A 22,529-nucleotide genomic window follows, 5' to 3' on the forward strand; every position below is an offset into this window, starting at 1 on the left:
ATGAGGAGCCTCTGCTCTTGGCTTTGCCTCCTTCTGCCTCTGAGTGCCTGCTTTCCTCTGCTGGACAGAAGGGGACCCACAGACGTCGGTGACGTCGGAGCCAGGATGAGCTGGGTCCAGCTGACTGAGGGACACACCCCCCGCTCAGTTCAAAGTCCACGGCCACAGGCCCTGCTCGTGGTGGCCAAGGAGCAGCAGGCCTCTCGAAGGGAGCACACCGGCTTCCGCCTAGGGAGGCAGGACAGTGGCAGTGAAGCCGCGGGGTTCCTGCCCACTGACTCAGAGAAGGCCAGCGGCCCCCTGGGGACTCTGGCAGAGGAGCTCAGCAGCTACAGCCGGAGGAAGGGAGGCTTCAGCTTCCGCTTCGGCCGGTGAGGGCCTGCGTGGACTCTGCCCTGACTGTCCACTCAAGTCTGGGCCCCAACCTTGAGAATCCAGACCCAGAGAGAATATCACAATGAATCTGGTGGTGAATAGGTGTGTGTTTGTTTTCATTTACAACTTTGCTAAAGTGAAAGACCTGGGTGGTGTTAAAACAACAACAAAAAAAAACAAAAAAAACCCAAAAAAAAAAAAACCAAAAAAAAAAACCAAAAAAAAAAAAACCGGGGTTGGGGATTTAGCTCAGTGGTAGAGCGTTTGCCAAGCAAGCACAAGGCCCTGGGTTCGGTCTCCAGCTCCGGAAAAAAAAAAAAACAAAAACAAAACCCCGGCTGGAGATGGCTCACAACCATCTGAAATATACATTAATAAATAAATAAAACCCCAAAAAATGAACCTCCAAAAATTAACAACCCCCCCAGAAAAACCCCCAACTCTGCACACAGGAGGACCCAGTGTGTCTTGGTTAATAAAACAATGCGTCTTTCTCCCAGCGCTTGTCTCCAGCTGCTGTCTGTCTCAGCCTCGTCTTTCCCCAGCGGTCTGACTGGAGCAGCCCCCATCCCCCAGTGGCAGAGCATTGAGGCTGTGATGGGGCCACGGATACAACAGGCCTCTGGCTCTGTTGTTCATTTGTCAGTAGGTGGACTGAGAGATTACAGCGGGAAATCAAAGTTCTGACAGTCCCCAAAGGGACTCCGGTAGCTGACATCTGAAGGGCCGCGGCGAAACAACGCACTCCGCTGTGTATAGACTGAGAGTCTGAAAGTTAGAAACGAAGAGGAAGAAAATAACCCAGACACAAACAAACCCAAAACAGTCAGTGTGTTCTCCATCCCATTAGCACAAGACGCCTCTGGCAAGAAAGCCCGGCAGAGGCACCAAGCTGCCCGTTGAATGGCCGGTGCATCCCCTCTGGCTGCCCATGGTAGTGTTAGCTAACCTAAGGGCCTCCTGGGAACGGAACCCTGAATGGGGTGGGATTTTTTGTTGTTTTTGTGCTAAGCAAGGTTGAGTTTCAAATACCCAAACTAGGAATTACCCTGTGTATCTTCTGAAATAAAAGTTGTAACAAGTGTAGCATCATAATGGGATGCTGGCCTCCTCCTTGCAGGTCCTCTGGGCTCCAGAAACTTCTTTTCTTGAGTTCCTCCAGCCTTCACTTTGGGGAGATGGAAATCAGGTTGCCTGTACCCCGTACACCTCTCCAAGCAGCCCCTTAATTGGCAGCTGGGCGAAGGTACAGGGAGAGGAGAAGGCACAGGCTGTTTTCCTCCCCACTTCCCTGTTCCCTGAGTTTCTCAGAATGAGTGCGAGGGAAAAAAAAAACCGACATCTCCACCTGGGGGAGGCGAGAGGAGGTGTGTGAAGGGGGGACAGGCTCGGTCTGGGCTGTGTGCAGGCCTGGGGCCACGCAGAGCATCCCTTTCAAAGGCTGCTGAGTCTCCTACATCCCATCCCGGGTCACACGCAGCCGTCAGAAGCAGCTCACTCCAGGGCTGGCTGTGACTGCTGAGATGAGAACTTATATTGATGTTTCTATGGCAACATCTCCCCTCCTCCTTGCAAGTAGCGGCTTGCCCCCGTTCACAATTGAATAATTTTCCATTGAGCTGTCACAATTAATTGGTGGATTTTTATTAGCCTTTTAGAACCATACTGGGCCAGGCCCAGCTTGGCCCCTCACAGTATTCTGGTGTTTTCCATTCTATTAGTGACTTTACGTCCTCTGTAGCAGCTTTCAATCCTCGGCAGCCAGGAAGCCACTTCATTAAGGTTGACAGATCAGAGCCACAAAAGAACCGTGTTGACTGGGGAGCAGGGCCGGGAGGTGAGGTGAGGAGGGGGGCCAGAGTCAAACACCTGACACTGCGGTGCCCTGCCTTCCCCCAAAGATACCCTGGGCTCCCCCCGGGTCTTGTACATGAGTCCTGGGCTGCAGACACAGGGACAAGACAAGCGCACTAGAATCTGTAAGGCACCATCTCGGGAAGATGTGACGGGGACTGTGTCCAGCGAAGGGATGCTACTGCTCTCCCCTGGTACGGACATCACGGGCACCACCATACTCCCTGGGTCAGTGTCTGTGAAGACAGCCCTGAGAACACGGATCATCTGTGGACACAGAGAGGCAGCTGTGTTTCCACTCAGCTCCCTCGCCAGCCAGGGATGCCCACCCTTCTTCTGTGGGGCAGTACCCTGCCTCATTCAGACACACGTAGACAGGCTGAGACAGACAAGACCACAAGCCAGGGCTGAAGGGCACCCTGGGGACCGGGCCCTTGTGCCTCTCCTGACCCATGAGGCTCAGCCTGCACACCCCCATTCACTCTGTGGGTAGGTAGGGCTCGTTTTGAATTTTCTTCTTTTGTGGTGCTGGGGTTCCAGCTCAGGCCCTCGTGCACGCTAGGCAAGCGCTCTACCACTGAGCTGCACCCCGAGCCTGGCAGGTTCTTAATTTAGCAGGATTAGATTAACCTCATCGGAGAGGACTGGGATGAAGGGGGAAGCCTTCAAAGGAACGCATCTGCCGTCATTACCTTTAATCATTAGAAGAAAACCAACAAAGCTATTTTTTCCAGTTTGCTTGTACATTGGAGCTCAATAGCCCTGAAAATCAGAACAGTCAGACTGCTAAAGCATTGATCTGCTAAACCAGCTCGCCTACGTGGCGCTAAGCTCCGTCTTTAACCCCCTGCCCCCAAGTTTCCCACGCTCTGGCAGGGTCTAGGCCCTCCGCTGTCCTCTTGGGAAGGAGAAAAATCACTTCTCTCCAAACCGGGGAAGGGGAGGCTCTGAGAAACAACCACCCCGGAGTAGACTCAGCCCCACGCTGCTCGCCCGGCTGGCCTGGCATCTCCTGCTCTCAACCAGGAGCTGTCTGTAGCGCCGCCCTGTATTTATTCAAGACATAAGCAAGAGGCAGGCATGGTGGTGTAGACCTGTAATCCCTCATCCTCAGGAGGCTGCAGCTGGAGGATCAGAAGTTCAAGGCCAGCTTTGGTTTCACAGCCAGATGGAGGCCAGCCTGGACTAATGAGTCGCTGTCTCAAAGAACAAAAAGAGAGAGAGAGGGAAAGGCAAATCTTCCCCATGGTATGTACACATATGGGTTATTAGCTGCTAAGATGGGTGAAAAGGTCTGTTCAATTTCCCTGTGTTTAAAATAGTAATTAAATGCTTAAGGAAGAAGAAAAAGGAAGGCCCAGGACAGGTGCTTCGGTACCAGAGACACCAGATTCACAGCCCCCAACCCTGATGCGTTCTGGTGCTCATGGGGCCTAAGTCCCGAAGCCCCTGGGGAGCGGAGTCCCACAGGTGTCTTGACTGCAGAACTGACATTAGCTGGAGCAGAGTCCCAGGCAAGAGGCTAAGTGGTTATCAGGGGTGAAGGCAGATGAGGTGGGGGTGGGGTGTTTGTGTCCCCGGCCACTTTAGTGTCATCTGTGCAAGACCAGGCTTAGAAATGACTTCCCGGGGGCTGAGGACCATAGCTTTGTAACGAGCCTGCCAGGTAAGCCAGGAGGAGCTAAGTGCAGGCTCACAGCACCTACAGAGAGGCCGGACACCAGTCTGTCATCCCGGCTCCGGCTGCGGGTGTGCGGGGTAGATGGCAGTGGTGGAAGTGGAGACAGGGCTTGCTGGCCAGTTAGCCTAGCCAATGGGTGAGTTTCAGGTTCAATGAGAAACTGTCCCCTCGTGCTGTGTGGGGGTGGGATGGGGTGGTGGTGGGTGGGGGAGGGTAACGGCGGTGAGAGAGACACTGTGTGGTCAGGTCAGCTAGTTTACCATTGTAGAGCCCAGCCTGGAGGGCGCTTCCGCATTGTCTACCAATGCCCTGGCTAAGTGGCTTCGCCTCTTTGAGCCTGGACAGCACCAGACCTCAGGGCGGTTATGAGCATTCCACACGGTGACACGGGACCGTCACGGCTGTCATTTCCAACTTCCTCTGTGTACGTACTCAGGTGTGCACGCACACGCACCACGGTGTACACATGGGAGGTCGGAGGACAACTCGCAGTGGTTGGTTCTCTCTTCCACCACGTGGGCCCCGGAGATTGAACTCGATCATCAGTCTTGCACTAGGTGCTCTGGGCGCTGAGCCATCTCACTGGCCCCTCAGAATGGGCGTGTCAGGGTGTGTCTCTCTGGGCAAACGTCTTTCTATCGTTGTTTTCAAGCCAGGGTTTCTCTGTGTAGCCCCGACTGCCCTGGCACTTGCTCTGTAGGCCAGGCCACCTGCCTTTGTGGGCACCGCCATGTCTGACAAGAAAGCCAGCCTTAGAAGTAACAAACTAAGTTTCCGATGACAACATCAGGACCTCATTTGGGAGACAGGAAGTATTTTATGCTTGGGACAAGGTGACAGGTCTCACGCCTGTGGCCTTACAAGAAACAGAGAATAGAGGCAAACAGTATTTGCGTGAGGTCACCGGAGCACCCTTGGGTCCATGTCACACATGGGCTACGCAGCTACGCTGTGTGTGGTAGCTGCGGTGGCTGCCCCTGGGACCTCCTGCTGCTCCTGTTACACAAAGCAGCCACTCAAGGACGACCCTATTGGCTACAGAAAACCTGCAGGAGGGCCAGTGTCTAGATTTGATGGGTGTCTCTGAACCACTCTAACATTTGTGACAACAGCCAGGGGAGGCAGAGCCCGTGTGGAGCTGTCGGAGCGGCAGGGTACCGCAGCCTGTGGCCCTGGCATGGGCTCCAGTGACTGAATCACACCCCTCCCAGAGCCTGCTGGAGGAGGGGCTCGTTCTCTGCCCACTCAGACTTCACATCTGGCACTCGAAGCCACGTGTGTGAGTGCCGGGCGGCCGAAGGCTAGGGCAGGAAGTAGGCTCAGATGCAGAAGCGATCTTGCCGGGGAGGGATCCACTCTGCCAGCAAGAATCTCAGGTGTTTAGCCGCTCCTCCTCCAGGCCTGACACAGGACACGACCATCTGCTGTGAGGCCGACAAGAGCTGGGCAGCTGGCAGCTATGTGCTCAGGACAAACGGGCTGTGACCCTTTGGGACATGAGGGGTGGCAGGGATGAATCACAGACCAAGCAGTCTGCCAATAGTTCTGTAAACATTTATTTAAAAAATACTACAGAGAGATTTGGATTCAAAAAACAGTCATATACAGAAACAAAATGTACTGGACTGAGAGAAAAGGGGAATGCTGTTGGAGTGCCAGAGGGCACAGTGGTGAACTATTTACATGTCACTTATAAGAGCACACGGCTATTTAAAAAAGAGTGGAATACCAAAGTGTAATACAAAATATAGTGGCACCAACATCAGCTACAGAGCAGTACCTTGTGAGCATGGTGTCAGCGCATGGTAGTGTCTGGCAGTGTGGACCATGGGAGAACAGTCCAGAGGAAATCATCTACCAACCCCGAGTCTAGGGGTTGTGTGGGCCTGGGGCCAGCACAGCGCAGCACAGCGCTGCAGGAGTGTGGAGGTGTCGTCCAGCCCCGTACAGGGCCTAGGTAGGTGCCCCGTTCTTCGCTGGCTGCTCTGGGTCAGTCAAGGAGTTGCCCACACCTGTCCCTGCCTGTGCTCAGCTCTGGTCCTGGCTGCCTGGGGAAGGAAGACAGGCCCTGGCTAAGTCTACAAAGTACACCCAGCCGCAGCTGTGCTGTGTGCTCCCAGGAGCTCTGGGCTAAGCCCTGCTCAGTTGTTGGGCAGCAGTTCTGAGCAGTCGGGGCTCAGGAGAGCCCGGTGGTTTGTACCTAGTGGCTGTTCCTTCCTATGCAGACCTTTGAAATGCTCAAAACCCCAGAAGGCTGGATCCTTGTCATCAAGGCAAGGACCAGAGAGAATGGGTCTGACCTTAGAACAGGAGAGGGAAATGAAGAGTACTCAGAAATTCAGATTTTGGGGAGTCCCTGGAGCCCTAGGCTTGGCCTGGCTATGTGCCTGGTCAACCAGTGACTGCCACCCATGAAATTCAAGCTTGCTGTCCAGGATCTGCAGGGCTGCACTGCTGAGGACATTGACAGCGGGTGACAGAGCACTGCCCAGCGCCTGTGTCCAGTCCCACCCACCCGGGCACCTAGCTTTAGCACCTCAAGACCCTTAAAGCAATTTTCCTTCACATGAAAACACAGTGAGCACAGGCTCTCTGGGACAGTTTGTGAGCATAGAAGGTTAGGGACAGCAAGCACAGGGCTCCCATGCCTTGGTGACAAGAAGTCCACCAGAAGAGGTGGTTTTCCTGCAAGGCTGACCTGGGAGCTGGGTCTGAGGCACCGGGGAGTGAGGAGCCTGGCGGCCTGGCGGGCCAGGTGCAGTCTTCAGAGCAGGAGGCCGGCCCACAGTGGGACAGTGGGGCAGTGAGGAGAGGTGGCTTGAGGTGCCTGGGTTGGGCAGGAAAGGTGCACAGCGTAGGTGGAAGAGCCGACTCCATCACACCCTGGCTCTGTGTGGTGCTCTGTAAAGCTCCTGGGAAGAGGTACCAACTCCCCAGTCCTCTGTCCCCATCTTTATAAGCACAAAAGCCCTGTGGACTGCAGTATCTCTCGCTGACATACACTGGTTGCTGCTACCTCCGGACAATGTCGCTGATCTCCTTCACAGAGCTAAGCAGCTTGCTGAAGTCTTGTGTGGCCGCTGGCCCACTGGAGGCTGTCGCAGGGCAGATCTGCAGCTCTCGGAGGTTGCTCTCCAGCTTGTTGATAGCCTCGCGGAAGGCAAACTTGTTCCTCATCTGCTGGATAGAGTCCACGTAGCTCACACAGAATGTGTACAGGTTCTTGCCTGCCTCCAGCACAGCACTGTGGCTGGCCATCTGCTCCGAGTTCCGGGAGATGGCAAGGCATAGGGCCTCAGTACTGTCCAGAACCACACCCTTGGTGATGGTGCCACTGGCGATGCGCTCTGGCGGCTGTCGGGTCTTTCGAAGAGACACTCGGGTTGATATGAGGGGGATGAAGGCAGCAGAAGATGGCTGCTGGTCCCCAGTCAGGGGTGAAGGTGCTGGCGCTGTGGAGGGGGTGGAGACCGGGCTGGTGGGGGTCCCCGGAGGCTTAGTAGCTGACTGAGGCTTTGGCACAGATGGGGGCACAGATTTTCTCAGTCCTTCTCCAGGCTGGCCAGCCTTGGGGGAGTCACTGTTCACAGCATCCACAGACAGACTTGTGCATTTTGTCTTGGTGGCCCCACCCGCCTCCCCAGCCACATCTTGGTTGGGGCTCTGTGCAGGCTTCCCTGCTTTCCCTGTGGAGGCGGGCGGAGGTGGCGGGGCCGGCTTGAGCTTGGACAGCCGCCCCTTGTCTCTCCCTGGGGACTCCGAGCTGTGCTTGTGTCTCCTTGCACGGGGCTCCTCGGAGGAGGCCTTGCTGAGGCCCGCTTTGTTGCTGGGGGCTGCTGGCTCTGCAGTGGCAGGAGTCCCCATGCCTGAGGCATTGCCCTTGGTGGCCTCGTCCTTGTGAGAGGGGCCAGAGGAGGGGGAGGCAGGGACCTGCCTACGGAGGAGTTTGGGGGTCAAGCTGGGAGGGCTGGAGCCAGGGCTGGACTCCGTGTCTTTGAAGACATCTTCTGTGGCCTCCTCAGTCTTCTTCACCAGCCGAGGAGGGGGTGTCGCTGTGCTTTTGGCCACCTGCTCAGACCTGCTCTCACTGGTGCGTTTCCGAGGCAGAGCTGGCTTTTCACTTTTGTGCCCTCCAAAGGTGGAAGAGTCAAACTGCTTACCAGCAGATGGCAGGTCCCGAGGCAGCGTGACTGACCGCCACTCAGTGTCCCTAACCCCATGGGGCATGCAGGAGGCCGAGCAGGAGCGCAGGAAGCGCTTACTGGAACTGAGGCCACTCTCCTCTTCAGCAGCAGCTAGGCGGCTGCTGGTCAGCGTGCTGCACTTCTTCCACACGTGGGGAGAGCGGAAGCCCGAGTTGCCTGGCTCCCGGAAGGCTCCATTGGGGACACCAGCCCCATTGCTGGCCTTTGGGGACTTGGTAGGCTCTACTGCATCTGAGGTGAGAGCTGGTGGCCCATTGCTGATTTCCCGGCCGCCGTCATCCTCACTAGCCCCTCTGCGTTCTGACTGGCCATCCATCTCTCGGAAGGAACTGCTGCGCTTAGGGGGCGTCGGCGCCATTTTCTTCTTCTTCTTGATCAAGGCGCTGAACAGGTTGGTCTTTTTGTCTTTGGGGAGGAGACGCTCATCTTCATTTAGGCTGCCGTCTGGGGGCCCACGCTCTTTCCGAGGAAGCAGTGGTGATACAGCAGGTTCACTGTCCAGTGCGTCTGAAACAGAGGAGAGAGTGAGCAACAGTGCCCAGCAAATGCTGCCTCAGGGCTAGCGACCCACTGTGGGGAGGCTCCGCATGGCACGAGCAGCACGGAGCTCAGCGCCACTGGAGGGTGGAAGACACAGCTGTGGCACTCCTCACGGCTTGGCCTTGTCATCGATACCATGATGACCCCTGTCACCGTCAGTAGAAGTACAAGTCTCTCTCCCTGAACCCAGAGGGTCAAGGGCTGGAATGACCCTGCCTTCCTCATCCTGAAGCCTGTTAAAGCTGTGGAGCCCTCCACTGTCAGCAGAATGACAATGCCAAGTCAGACCTGCTGAGGGGAAGACATCAGCTGTCCCTTGGGGGCATGACAATCAGCTGCTGTGACAACAGGGCAAGATGACCTTTACGAAACTTCACATGGGTATTTTTAAAACACGAGGGACATGGCTGGGCAGAGGTGCCTGCACCCTACACTCAGGAGGCAGAGGCAGCCAGATCTCTGAGTTTGGGGCCAGCCCAGTCTACAGAGTTCCAGGTCAGCTAGGGCTACACAGAGAAACCCTGTCTTGAAAAACAAAACAAAAAAGAAGCCTTTGTGCTGTCAGGCACTGCAGCCAACTGTACAAGGCTTCCTTCTGTCAGCCTCCAGGATGGAGGTAGACTGTGCAGCTGTCCTATGACTGGTAGACATGAGCATCAGAATGAGGCAAGCAGAGGACCTGGGTCTCTACTGGGTCACAGAGCCACACCCAGAGCACAATGTTTGGGGCACTACCCAAAACTTCAGTAATGACACTGATGGAACAATCTCTCAACCTCTCTCTCTCTCTCTCTCTCTCTCTCTCTCTCTCTCTTTCTCTCTCTCTCTCTCTCACACACACACACTCCTCTCTCTCTCTCTCTCACACACACACACACCTCCCCCCCCCTCATCCTGCTCTCCCATCACTGACTTTTTCTAGTCCATGCTCCTGCAGCAGCTTCTCTTTCCCACTGCCAATGACCTGACAGCATGGCAGCCAATGGGGAGGACAGCACAGCTTGTGTGCCGCAGCCGACACAGGCGACACAGGGGAGGGAGATGATCCAGTGGCTCTACAGTTTGGACTTTCTTGTTTATATAAACTTTCTTAAGGCACACACGTGTGTGCACATGCCACAGCATATCTGTAGAGGTCAGAGGATAAGCGCAGGCATCAGCTCTCCCTCCCGAGGTTGTTTGAGGTAGTGTGTCTGTTGTTTACTGCTGTGTGTATAACACTAAGGGGCCCTTACATTTCTTTTTTTTTTTGGTTCTTTTTTTTTCGGAGCTGGGGACCAAACCCAGGGCCTTGCGCTTCCTAGGTAAGTGCTCTACCGCTGAGCTAAATCCCCAGCCCGGCCCTTACATTTCTGAGGAGTCTCCTGCTGCCCCTCCTGTCTCTGAGGAGTACCGGGAGTTTCGGACATGTTTCCACATGTGACTCTGACTACTACTCAGCGCTTCCCACTGAGCCACACCCTTGTCTCGCATGCAAACTTCCAAACACGCTCCTTTAGCACCTGTGTCTGGATAGCTTTATGACACAGTGACAGTCACATGAGCAGAGAGCCTCAATTGAGAACACCCTTCCATAAGACCGGGCTATGGACAAGCGTGTGGAACACTTTTTAATTAGTGACTGATGGGTGGGCCCAGCCCATTGTGAGTGGGGCCATCCCCAGGATGGTGATCACAGGCTCTATAAGGAAGCAGGCTGAGGAAGCCACGGGGAGCGAGGCAATAAGCAGCACCCTCCATGGCCTCTGCATCAGCTCCTGCTCCAGTTCCTGCCCTGACTGAGTTCCTGTCCTACTGGAGTGGACGATGACTTGTAGTGTGGAAGCGTACGCTAAGGAACCACCGCTTTCCTCCCACGTCCTGCAGTCATAGCGCTTCCCGGCAGCAATGGTGACCCTGACTGAGACAGTCCCTAGAGCCCTCTTATGCTCTGTAGGTTTGACCACGCAGCTTCTCATCAGCAGGAGAATAGGTTTAGAACTACAACTGTTTAAACAACAGAACTGTGGAGTCTGCTGAGCAATGCCTCTCATGAATTCCTAGCAGAATCAAACTTTATCCTGCCTGGTCCCACGCAACCAGGCCGACGGCCCATCAGCCCATGATGGGAGCCCTTGGGGCCCTTTGCGTTCAGGGACGGGCGGGCAGCCCCCGGGTCAACTGACTTTAGTGGGTCTGCAGGAGAGGCGGCTGCTGTTGTCCTGGCACTTACTCAGGGCACAGCCGGCATGCAGGAAGCTGCAGACACTTGTCATACTATCCCTGTAGATCTCAGGCACCTCCTGCCCCAGCTCCAGTGCCCTAACTGAGCCTGGGAGACAGCCTTTCCAGAGACCACACGGAACTCAGTGCTGACTGAGCCCGGACTGCTCCGTGGGCTCCATGTTGTTTAGTGCTGTGACTGCCCTGGAAGATGCCCACAGGGCTGTGAAGAACACAGCAAAGGTGGGTGTGCTCTCTTGGCAGGAGTCCCAGTTTTTGGTTTGTCTAAGCAACTGCTGAAAGGCTCCCCTGGGCAAGAGGCGAATCTTCCTCCCTGGGCTGGACCACTGAGGAGGGACTAATGCCCTCTGTGTCAGCCCCACTGATGGCTTCTGCTTGCCTGCCTGGTTTGAGGGGTGAGGGATGGGAAGGGCGCGTACCGCTTTCGCCCAGGCCCTTCGTGTGGAGCAGTTCCAGGGCGTCAGGTGCATCTTTCTGCTCAGCAGTTTTCCTGCAGGTTCTGGTCTTGGTGGGCAGCTCTGGGGCCTGCAGAGTGCTCCCGGCGGCTCCTCTCATGCCTCGTTTCCCCAGCTCCTTCTCCACCTCTAAGGACCACATAAACATAACCCAGTAGTCATCAGCAAAGATGCCAGATTGCAAGGGATTCTTTTTTCTTTGCTCTTTTTCTAATTTATTTTAAAGTTACTTTTTGTATGTGTATGGCATTTTGCCTGCAGGTATGTCTGTGTACCACATGGGTGCAGAGGCCAGAAGCTGGTAATGGATCCTCTGTGACTAGTGTCGTGGGTTACCATCATCTGGGTGCTGAGAACTGACCCCAAGTCCTCTTAGCCACCATGCTAGCTCTCCAGTTCCTGGGATTCTCTTTTTCTTAAGATTTATGCAGTTAGAGAAAAGGAACACAAAGCTGAAGAAACAGCTCTTATCATGTTCTAGAACTCTGCGTGCCTGCACCTGACAGACACAGAGCCACCACCAAAGCCTCTGAAGAGTGCTGTCTGGTACCAGGTCTGAAGTGAAGGCTTGTCCAGCCTCAACCCAGCCCTCAACCCACTGCAGGCCCCTGGGAGGCACATTACCGTCTGAGATGCTGGACTCCTGGAACATGGTTTCAAAGGCTTGATGGATTTCAGCAAAGGAGGGCCGGTCAGAGGGGTTCCACTGCCAACCTGGACAGAGAAGGCCACGTCAGAGCAGCCGGAGAGCATCGCTAACAAACCAGAACTAGCCACGCCCAAGGAGCAGTCTGGACATGAAAGAGGCATTCCAAGCCTGCTGATGGCTGAGGCTGGGACAGGCTAATGGCAAAAACTCCTGTGTCCTCTGACAGACACTAAGAATTTAAGAAGACATCATATACAGGCAGAAATACTGTTCGCAAAATTCCAGAGACACCGATAATAAAAACCACATCTATAAACGTTTCTCCAAACCCCAGTGATAGACAGGGAATTAACAAGGCAACAGCCTGCCTCGGTCACCATCCTTACTGATGTTATCAGTGTCTACCGTTCCCCATTAGCACAGACGAGCATCTCTCTTGCTTCTTTGAGATTAGACCTCATTACTGTCTGGGCTGTTTGACAAGCGATACTCCTGCCTCAGCTTACCTTGCACTGAGACCACAGCCTGTACCACCAATGTCATGACAATGAGACTAAAAGGACTAGGGCTTGGAGAGGTGGCTCAGCAGCTCAGAGCCTTGCTGCTCTTGCACAGGACCCAGGTTCAGTTCCCAGCACCCATGGGACTCACAACCGTCTGCAACATCGCTGGCTTATTATTACAGCACAGATTCTTTGGACCAACGGCCCAGCTTTTAGGAATATCAGTGCTATATGCAGAGACGAGGCTAATCGTGTGTGTCTGCCTTATACGCAGCAGCAAACACAGGGCCACAAAATGGCGCACTCTGCCAAGACTGATGCTAAGTTTGACCACTGGGATCCACATAGTAGAAAAAGAGAACCAGCTCTTCAAAACTGTCACTGTAGAAGGCATGCCCCATAAACAAACAAAATAAATAATAAAAATATAATTAAAGCAAACAAGTGTGTAAAATATGAGTGGATGCTTCAAACTGTTAACTGAAATGCTAGACAGCAGCACTGTCTCCAATACGCTAGGAAAAAAAGGTGAGGGAATGATCACATGAACACATGATACAGCCATGTGCACACATGCACACCACACAGATGCGCTCATACACTCGCACAATACAAACACCAGAGTTCTATCATCTGGAGCGATTTGTAGCCAGGTATTTGGAAGCAGGACCTAGGGATCTGTACTAATAATACCCAGGTTGACATCTAACCCTCTCTATGCTTAAAGAACTTAAAGCGACCTGGGCATGGTGGCTCATACCTGTAGTCCTCGAGCTTGTGTGGTTCAAGCAGGAGAGTCACTATGTAGTCAGGGCTACATAGTTCAAGACCCTGATCCAAAACAAAAACCAAACAAAAACCAAAACTAGCTGTCCCAGAGGGAGACAAAACCAACCCAGAAGTACTGCATCTGGGAATAAGCGCACGGAAGACTCAAAGCCACACTGCATGGATGGCTTGGGAACACAGGACACTGGAATGGCTTTGTGCAATTTCCTCAGAGTAGTGCTGAACGGGTTGGGGAGGCTCACATGCTCGCATGAGTTCGTAGACCTTCTCTGGGCAGCCTTCCGGGCGCTCCATGCGGTAGTCTTTTTCCAGCAGCTCATAAACCTGAGACAGGTCAATTCCCGGGTAAGGTGACATGCCATAGGTAGCAATTTCCCAGAGCAATACTCCAAATGCTGAAAGAAAGAGGGAGAGGAAGACTATCAGGGTGTGTGAGCATTGGCCAGTGAGGTAGCATCTGCACAAAGCTAATGACCTTTCAATCTTGAAACCCGGCATAAAGGTGGAAGGAGAGAAGTTGTCCACAAAGTTGTGCTCTGACAGTCACATGTGTGCCATAGCATGCACACACCCAAACAGACATATCACACACATACATACCAAAACACCCAAACACACATCCACACACCCCCCCCAACACAAACACAGGACATACAGGCATTTTCCACGCTGTGCAGCAGAGAGACCTGCAGAGCAGTCCCAGCATTGACAGTTACCAGGCTCTCCATGGTAATAGCCTAGGAGAGGTAGGACAGAGCAAAGCTGTTTACTCAAGCTACTCTAAAGCATGCAAGGGAGAGAGGGGAAGGTGAGCCTCCTGGGGCACAGCGTCCCCCTCGGGTAGGCAGCATAGGGCTCTAAGTCAGCTGCCATGTTCTGAGCATAGCTCTGTGACTGTAGCCACATGCCTGTCGGGCCGTGGGTTGTTTGAAGGTGAGATTACTTCCAAGGTCCCTTCCAGCCGCAACGGTTTGTAAAAATCCTGTGAACTCTCAAAGTCTTGGCATCCTTCTTCCCACTAAGAACCAGGATTCCTTAGAAAAACAGGTGATTGAGACCTAGGACAGGGAAGAAGCCTGGACTATCTTGTTCCCTGGAGCACAGGTATTGTGGAAGACTACAGGGCACTGTCAAAGGACAAGGAAGGAGACGGCCAGAGATGAGGAGAAGAACCACAGTACACTGGAACACAGGAAAGTGTCAACAAAGAACTCAGAGTGACACCACAAAACACTAGCAAATCAACTGCCACCAGCACAGGCACTTGGAAAAGTGGGAGACATGAAAGGCAGTTTCTGAACCCACCACTCCTATACGGAGTCTACCACTGGACAACCAAGGACACAGAGGCTTTTCCTTTTATACTCCATGGCTACAGCCTGTTGAGAACACCGCTGACCATCAATTGCTGCTACACCGTATCCCTCCAGTGCAGCGGTGTCTCAGCCTTCCTGATGCTGGGACCCTTAATACGGTTCCTCACGGTGTGGTGACCCCAAGCATCGAATTATTTTCATTGCTACTTCATAATTACAATTTTGTTATTGTTATAGATTATAATGCAAATATTTTTGGAAATAGGTTGTCAAAAGGGTCATGACCCACAGGTTGAGAATCACTGTACCAGAGGGAGAAAACTCAAGCATAGATCAACCAACCTAAAACCATCAGCCTCAGGGGTTGGGGATTTAGCTCAGTGGTAGAGCGCTTGCCTAGCAAAGCGCAAGGCCCTGGGTTGGTCCCCAGCTCAAAACAAAACAAAATAAAAAAAAAAACCCCAAACAAACAAACAAAAAACCTATCAGCCTCTGCTAACGTACTGAATGAAAGAAAAGTCAACTCAAATGTCAGCAGCTAACCAGACCTGACCCAGATCACAGCACAGAGACACAGTGAACACAGTCTAGAATCTAGACAGTCTAAAGAAAAGGGACAGAGTTTATCAATAAATGACCATCAGGGAAATACAATCAGTGATGGCAGACCCAGGATAGAGACACACAGGATACATCAATGCATTGAGGGAGGCATGTCTGGCTCCCAAGTGAGGCAAATACTGAAATGTGTGTGTGCAAAATCATGTCTGGAGTTTGCTTTAAAATAACAAGAGGAAAGGGAGTAGGCGGGGCACAGGGCTCACTACTCAACTCCACCTTCTTTGATTACTCTTGGCATGAAAAGTTCTTAAAGCTGGGCAGTGGTGGAGCACACCTTTAATCCTAGCTTGGGAGGCAGAGGCAGAGGCAGGTGGATTTCTGAGTTCAAGGCCAGCCTGCCTACAGATTGAGTTCCAGGACAGTTGCAGTTGTATAGAGAGATCCTATCTCAGAAAAAAGAAGCTCTTTAAAAATGAAAATAAACAACAGGTGACACTTACACATGAAGTGCCCTGTTTACAGCCCAAGCCAAAGTGACCAGCTTTCTGCAGAGAATATGATTCTGGATGCCGCCCCAGGGTGGGCTCTGGCATCATCAAATCCAAGCAGCAACATGGAATGAAGACCTGAAGGTGGTGCTATTCTGGATCATTCTAGAAGTGGCTTTTGCTTTATTTGTTAAAGAAAAGAGCAACAGGAGTTTAAAATAAGCCAGAAACAAACCAGAAAGACTGTGGTGATGGAGGAGAGATGGAGGTGTGGCAGTAAAGAGTGAAGAAAGTAGAAGGGGAGTCCCCTGGCCAGGACTGGCCAGGATCCGGCCCTTACCCCAGACGTCCGACTTGATGGAGAACTTGTTATAGGCCAGGCTCTCGGGTGCGGTCCACTTGATGGGGAATTTGGCTCCAGCATGGGCTGTGTAGGTGTCCCCTGTCATCAACCTGCTTAGGCCAAAATCAGCCACCTTCACCAAGTGGTTTTCCCCTACCAGGCAGTTCCGGGCAGCAAGGTCTCTGAGAAAAGAAAAGGGTCATCTGCGGGTGCTCCTGGCTGACGCCCTTCCTGTGTCACTCCCTACTACTGACAGGCATGATGCTGACAAGGAAGATTCAGTGTGGCCCCCAGAAGCTTCCGAATGCCCTGCCGTGGAGCGACCATTCCTCAGCAAATACCAGTCAGGCTGTGTAGCACGGGCAGGGCAGACACAGTGGAAATGGGGCAGGTTCTGCCCCATGACCTGGAGCCTGTTAATTACCTTGGAACTCGGCTACCTCATCCATGACATGAAGATGGTAACCAAGCGTGCCTTGGGCAGCTGTGATATCCCTACTTTCCTCTTGCTTCCTGATGCAGACTCCAGTGTGTTTGAGAAACTCTCCTGTATAATCACCTCCTGAATCTTCAAGGGAGGAAGGGTCTAATCTCTGGTTCATGGATGTTAACCATGAAATCCTGAGGCAACTGGGAACCGAGGAATGAGAGGATGAGGGAGCTCAGGGCAATGACTGAATGCTACAGATTGATCACCAGCAACGGGAGAGAAATGAAACACACAAGAGTTGTGCCTAATAGGATTTTGGTAAGGCATTTTAGTGTGTGAATGGAAGGGGAACGGGGCTGGCCATGCAAGGCGAGCCAGAAGTCAGGAAATCTCAATTTGCAGCATCAGAGGCTACACTTTGCTGAGCGACAGGAGCATTTGGATTGGGCTCTCGTGGAGCAGAAAAAGATCTGTCTTCCGAGGGGCTGCCAGCATTTCACACACGCTACTTATTCCTGGCTATGAAATCTCATGTCGAGGTTTCACACTTGAGTTAATTGGGTAGGAAAGGTCACCACAGTGGCGTGGAGAACATCTTGCATGACGGAGTTGGGCCAAGCCCATCAGGCTCCCTCAGGCTCCCTCCTGCACAGGTTGTCACTCTGCTAGGAAGCCACTTCCAGCAGCAAAGCATGCAAACCCAGATAATTGTGGTACACTTGAAGGTCAAAACACTCTGGGTTTTAAAAACAGCAACGGGCTTGCATGTATATAATTCTCCAGCCATGGAGCCATCCCAAAGCCCAGTGACAGCTGGTGGACAAGGAAACACAAAGGGAGGAGGAAAAGCCACACAATGAAGCTAAGCCCAGGCAGAGAGAGGTCATGACTGACCGAGTGCTGGCCTCAGGAATGCCTGGTTTCAGAGGGAGCCAAAATTATCAGGAAGAAGGTCTTTTACGAATTTCATTTCATATTCCACTAAATCCAAAATGGCTCAGAAATGAAACACTTCTTTCCCTGGGGATTAGCTGCTCCACTGGCCCAGGCCTTGGGCCTGAAGCACTTAGTCCCGCCAGCTGCAAGCAGTGCTTACACCAGAATTGGTGTCTGCCTTCGTTTCGAGGGCCAGTGAACTGCTAGGACCAAGGCTGGAAGCTGAGCCCTAAAACCCGCAGCTGGGTGCTCTGAGGCAGGGGTGAGGCTGGCTGAGGCTGCTTTGCCTAGCCCTACCTGTGGATGAAGTTCTTCTTCTCCAGGTACTCCATGGCTGAGGAGATCTGTGTGGCCATGTAGAGCAGCACCACAGCGCTCACCTCCTGCCGGTTACATTCCCTCAGGTAGTCCAGCAGGTTCCCATAGGTCATGAACTCGGTGATGATGTAGAACGGAGGTTCCCGGGTACACACCCCTGACAACAGACACAGGCTTCAGCATGTGGCTCTGAGCCAGGGGAAGGAGCCCCAGGAAATCTGGCACTGAAGACAGGGCTCCTGGCCTGTAGGAGGGCTCAGACCCCAGAACCCACGTGAAGGTGGAAGGAGAGAACTGACCAGAAAAAGCATCTCTGACCTCCCCCACCTGCCCTAAACATTCAGTCGTCTTTTATGAGGAAGTGGTGCCCATTCAGCCGACATCACAGCAGCGGCTTGCGGCCGTCTCCTGCGTCTGCGCTTGGTTACCTAGCAGCTGCACCAGGTTAGGGTGCTTGATCTCCTTCATCACTGCGGCTTCCTTCAGGAACTCCTCCACCTCCATAGTGTCCTCCTGCAGAAGGGAAGCTCAGATGCATGACATCTGTTTAGAAGGAAGTGTCTAAGCGGGAAGACAGCTTCACGGCTAAGGCAAAGAGCAGTGGCGACCTCCACTCAGCCCTGGCCACTGCTTCCGATGAGCACTGGCTATGCTGGCCTTGAAAGGCCCATGGGTCTTGTCCTGGTGATGTGAAGACTCCTGTGGGGCGAATTCTCACCCAGGGCATTATGGGTCATACATGAAATGTCACCGAGGGCTCGTGTTGTGAACAGCTGCTCCCGGCTGTGGGGCAGTTGTGGGAGGCTGTGGAACCTTTCAGGGGGGTGGGGCTTGCCCGGGAGTTCTCATTATAGGCAGGCTTCTACAGCTCAGACCCAGGCTCTGGTCCTAGAGCAGCTCTCCTCTTCCTGGGCTACAATCATGGGAACAGCTTTGCCACACACTCCTGCCACCATGGACCAAACTACTCTGCCAGGCTTTCTGCAGTGATGGACTGAAACCCTTTGACACCATGAGCCAAGTTGGATCTTTTCTCCCTTAAGGTGTTCCTGTCAGGTACTCTGTCTGGCCCAGAGTGGCCTGATATTGCTGCCTGGATCTTCTGTGGAGTCTTGGAGAGATGTGCAAACACTACAGAACTATTTCTACAAGTACTGTTTACTTCCTGATCTAACACCCTTAACATTAAAGAGGGAACACTGTGAAGAATCTGAAATGGAGCTGGCTTGAGAGAGCCACTTTCCAGAATGCAGAAATAGCAGACAGACCCTGAGCTACTCAGGTATGCAGTGTCATGAGCACCTAATGAAGCAATCATCACTGACTAGGGGGTCAATCACCCAGATTCTAAATCAGTCTTACCAGCAGCTCTCTGATGACTCAGAATCATCTGTGTAGGTCACACAATACAGGAACAGAGATGGGCAGACCACCACTGTTTCCACCTTTCCAGGCTGAGTCTGAAGGGCTGTGGTCTATGCTACTCAGCCTCCTTGAACCTAAGCCACTGTTCCTTTGAATCAACTACCATAAACAGAAAGCAGCAACAGTGAATGGTAGGGTATCCCTAGCTGCAAGAACAAGGCTCTGGAGGTAAGGAGGACAGTAGGCCACATGCAGTGTCTGCAGGGAGTCTGCCTGTGTGGCATGGAAGAGGTGTCATGAAAATCAGCTCTCTGGGTAGACAGCTTCACCAGACCTCAGGCTAAGTGTGGAAGTGTCTACACTGTCCTGTGCTAAGTGCAGAGCTGTCTACACAGTTGGCACTGTGGCTGTTCCAATTCCTGCCGTGGAAAGGGAAGTGACACTCCAGAGGGCAGACCAACCTTTTCTTGATGCTTTCTGGCTTTGGTCAGCCACAATGAGAAGCAAGTCAGAGCCAGTGTGATGGCTCGTTATTACCAAACACGGGTTCTAGAAGACTATGGAGATGCTGTCTACTCTTTAACAACACAGGCTGCTCTAATGCTACCACAGCATGCTGGCTGTCAATGCCCAGCAGTGCAGAGGGCATTCATCCCATGCCACCCACCCACTGGCTGCTGGGCTCCTCAAGTCTCTTCTGTTCTGAAGCTGCAGGCAACCAGTCTGGTGTGCGGCACTGTGGTGACACACTATGGATGGCTGCCAGAACCAGGAGGTCAATGCTGCACAATCCAACTGGTTTTGACAAAGTTCCTCTTCAGTGGTATTCTCTAACACTCAAACCTTTCTGTTCTAAAGCAATGCACCAACACAGTAAAGCATACAGGTTCATCACCTCAGAAATCTCCTTTGCTTTCCTACCCTTATCTAGAGACCCATGATCTCAAGGCAGAGTTACCCAAAAGCTCCTTCCTGCTGTGACTACAGATCCCTACTGTCTCTCACATACACACTCACACCCTGTGCAATCATTCCTGTCTGTCCCCACCCCGTGTGTCTGTCTCTCTGTCTGTCTGTCTGTCTGTCTGTCTGTCTGTCTGTCTGTCTGTCTCTCTCTCTCTCTCTCTCTCTCTCTCTCTCTCTCTCTCTCTCATGTATGGGGTAATCATTTCTTGTCTTTTTTCCTTTCAGAAAAATCAGCGTGAGTTTGTCTCCCCCTGCTGGAATTAGACATGATTCAACAAATCATTTAAACGGTAACCTAATGTTTTTAAATATTGAAATTTAGATGGCTCAGCAGTTAGGAGCACTGGCTGCTCTTCCAGAGGCCCTGAGTTCAATTCCCAGCAACCACAAGGTGGCTCACACCCATCTGTAATGGGATCTGATGCCCTTTTCTATCATGCAGATATAGGACTCGTTAATATATAAGACAATCTTTAAAAACAAGAACAAACTCCTCATCCCAATTTGTGAGGTCCCTGTTCTTTTTTTTAATTCACCCTATCCTTTTGAAGACATTTTCCTTCTACATGGTCAAATAGAACATGAAGGCGTGGGTGAAAGAAATGCTTGGGGGATTTTCCTTTTTCTCTTCATTGCTTGTGCTTATGCTTGTCGGGGAAAAGAGGGGTCAACTGATCTCTTCACAGGGCCTGCATGGCACCACTCTTGTGGGAGGCCGAGGAACTGAGACAGTGCTATGGGGGTGTGTGTGTGTCTAAGAGGATGGCTTGTTGGTTATGCTGACCTGGCTCTGCTGCTGTGTGAGACCCTGGCAACTTAATGACCTGCAACCCTCATCCCCACTCTTCTATGAATCTTTCTTTTCTTCTGTCTCTCCTTAGAGGCAGGAGCTCACATGACGGCCTCAAACTCCCACTCTCCCTGCCCCCACCTCCCAAGAGCTGAGATTACAGCTGTAGACAGTGCCCAAGGCTCTGTGCAGACAGACAGGCACTCTGAGCTGGGCCACATCCTAGCCTCCAGACTTGTTTCAGTGACTGGCCAGCAGACATTAGGGACACACTGACTGCAGTGGATGGAACAAGCACACCGCTCGTTTGGAAGGAGGACTGGATTTCTAATGAGCCCTGTCTTCTCATGGGCATTGTGGAGGGAGTGCCTTACACAGGCGGGCCTTGCACCCTGCTGGTTAAGGATGGGAGGAGGCAATGCTCTGTGAGACTACTGAAGGCCAGCAGGGCTCTCTTGAGGAGTTTCACAGCCAAAACCAGCAAGGGAAGTCCAGGAGCAGCCTTTCCTAACCTGCGGCTACCATCCCTTAGGAGTCACAGATCAGGTATTTACAATTCATAACAGCGGCAAAATTACAGTTCTGAAGTAGCAATGAAATAACTGTGTGGGGTCATAAGGCACCGTGTTAAGGGTTGCAGCATTAGGAAGGCTGAAAACACTGCCTCAGAGGATGCGGAGGAAGGTCTCCTACGGAGCAGAACTGAGGCCCACGTGTATTTTTCATGGGGTCTGAGGAATAAGACTCTGAGGGAGGGAGATGGTGAAAGAGTTGGGCCTGGGAGCTGGGTGCCTGGCTTCGAGTTCTGGTTCAGGGCTCCAGCTTCCACAGCCTTAGTGGTGATGTGTTAGTACTTGCATGAGCTGAGGAGCTGCTGTACGGACTAGTACGTCACACACTCAGCTCTGTAGGCTGCACTAACTCAGGACTCTGGCCATTACTGTAATTGTGTAGCTCTCGACGTCTGCCGAGGAGGTAAAGAGCCAAAATCCTTTACTCCTCTCTTCTGAGAAATGGGTAACTAATGGCAGAGCCTCACTCCCGCAGGGCTGGGCAGAGTAAGGACAGAGCATTTAGCAAGTTGCACGTGTGAGTCCTGAGTTAAGACAACCTCCAGTGAGGTCAGGCGCCATGAAGGACTACTGGCAGGTACCCTCCCAACAGAACCTATTACTCCTTACCAACCATGGTGCATACATGAATGAGGTGCCTGGGAACCTGCCGAAGTCTTAACAGAAAATATCAGGACAGACCTTCCTCTGGATACTCTCTGCTATGCAGAGCTGAGCACTGCCCATCATGGGGCCTCCCAGCTGTGTAACCTCCGTCTTCCTTAATGCCCTGTTTATGGCGTGTGGAGAGCATCGGTTCTCTCCTTACCATGTAGGTTCAGGGGAGCCCTCAGTGTGAGGCTCAGCCCAGTCCCTTTACCTACTGAGTCACCTGGCCGACCTCTCTCAAGAGGTTTCAAACAATCTTCCTTCCTTGCTGAGTCTTAGACACCCTGTGTTTCCCTCTGGCTGTGTTTGTAAATCCATGTCAGCAGTGCCTTGTCCTCCAAGCCAGTGCGCGGCACTGTGGCCTGGTGTACTGAACACGGGCCATCGATACTCTCCTCTATGCCCCTGCAAAACTGATGGTGTCAGGTTTGCCTAAGTGCCCTCAGCTAGGGCTTGGAGGCCGGGGTCTCTCCTGGCCTCTGCCCCCTCTCACGGCAGGGGTTCACATTTCTCTATCCTCTC

At 52.7% G+C, this 22,529-nt stretch overlaps 2 protein-coding genes across 3 annotated transcripts in view; one reads left to right on the forward strand and one right to left on the reverse strand.

Annotated features, from left to right (window-relative positions):
• Positions 1-375, forward strand: Qrfp (pyroglutamylated RFamide peptide). The gene has a single exon (XM_032901843.1). It carries the CDS (start codon positions 1-3, stop codon positions 373-375), a length of 375 nt encoding a protein of 124 aa, XP_032757734.1.
• Positions 376-5,444: 5,069 nt separating this feature from the next.
• Positions 5,445-22,529, reverse strand: part of Abl1 (ABL proto-oncogene 1, non-receptor tyrosine kinase) — a 101,447-nt gene continuing 84,362 nt past the window's right edge. For both annotated transcript variants that reach the window (XM_032902807.1, XM_032902808.1), the window contains exons 5-11: positions 18,095-18,179; positions 17,646-17,823; positions 15,980-16,164; positions 13,517-13,669; positions 11,958-12,047; positions 11,298-11,462; positions 5,445-8,622 (exon numbers count right to left, since the gene is read on the reverse strand). In XM_032902807.1, the coding sequence (XP_032758698.1) occupies positions 6,923-8,622; positions 11,298-11,462; positions 11,958-12,047; positions 13,517-13,669; positions 15,980-16,164; positions 17,646-17,823; positions 18,095-18,179 (2,556 nt within the window). In that variant the 3' untranslated portion in view covers positions 5,445-6,922. The remainder of the gene's footprint in view (positions 8,623-11,297; positions 11,463-11,957; positions 12,048-13,516; positions 13,670-15,979; positions 16,165-17,645; positions 17,824-18,094; positions 18,180-22,529) is intronic.

Source organism: Rattus rattus, chromosome 5 (genome assembly GCF_011064425.1).
Source record: "Rattus rattus isolate New Zealand chromosome 5, Rrattus_CSIRO_v1, whole genome shotgun sequence".
In the NCBI taxonomy this organism is placed as follows: Eukaryota; Metazoa; Chordata; class Mammalia; order Rodentia; family Muridae; genus Rattus; species Rattus rattus.

Excerpts from the sequence above, each read along its gene's own strand:
- Qrfp (XM_032901843.1), top strand. The coding sequence starts at position 1 with ATGAGGAGCCTCTGCTCTTGGCTTTGCCTCCTTCTGCCTCTGAGTGCC.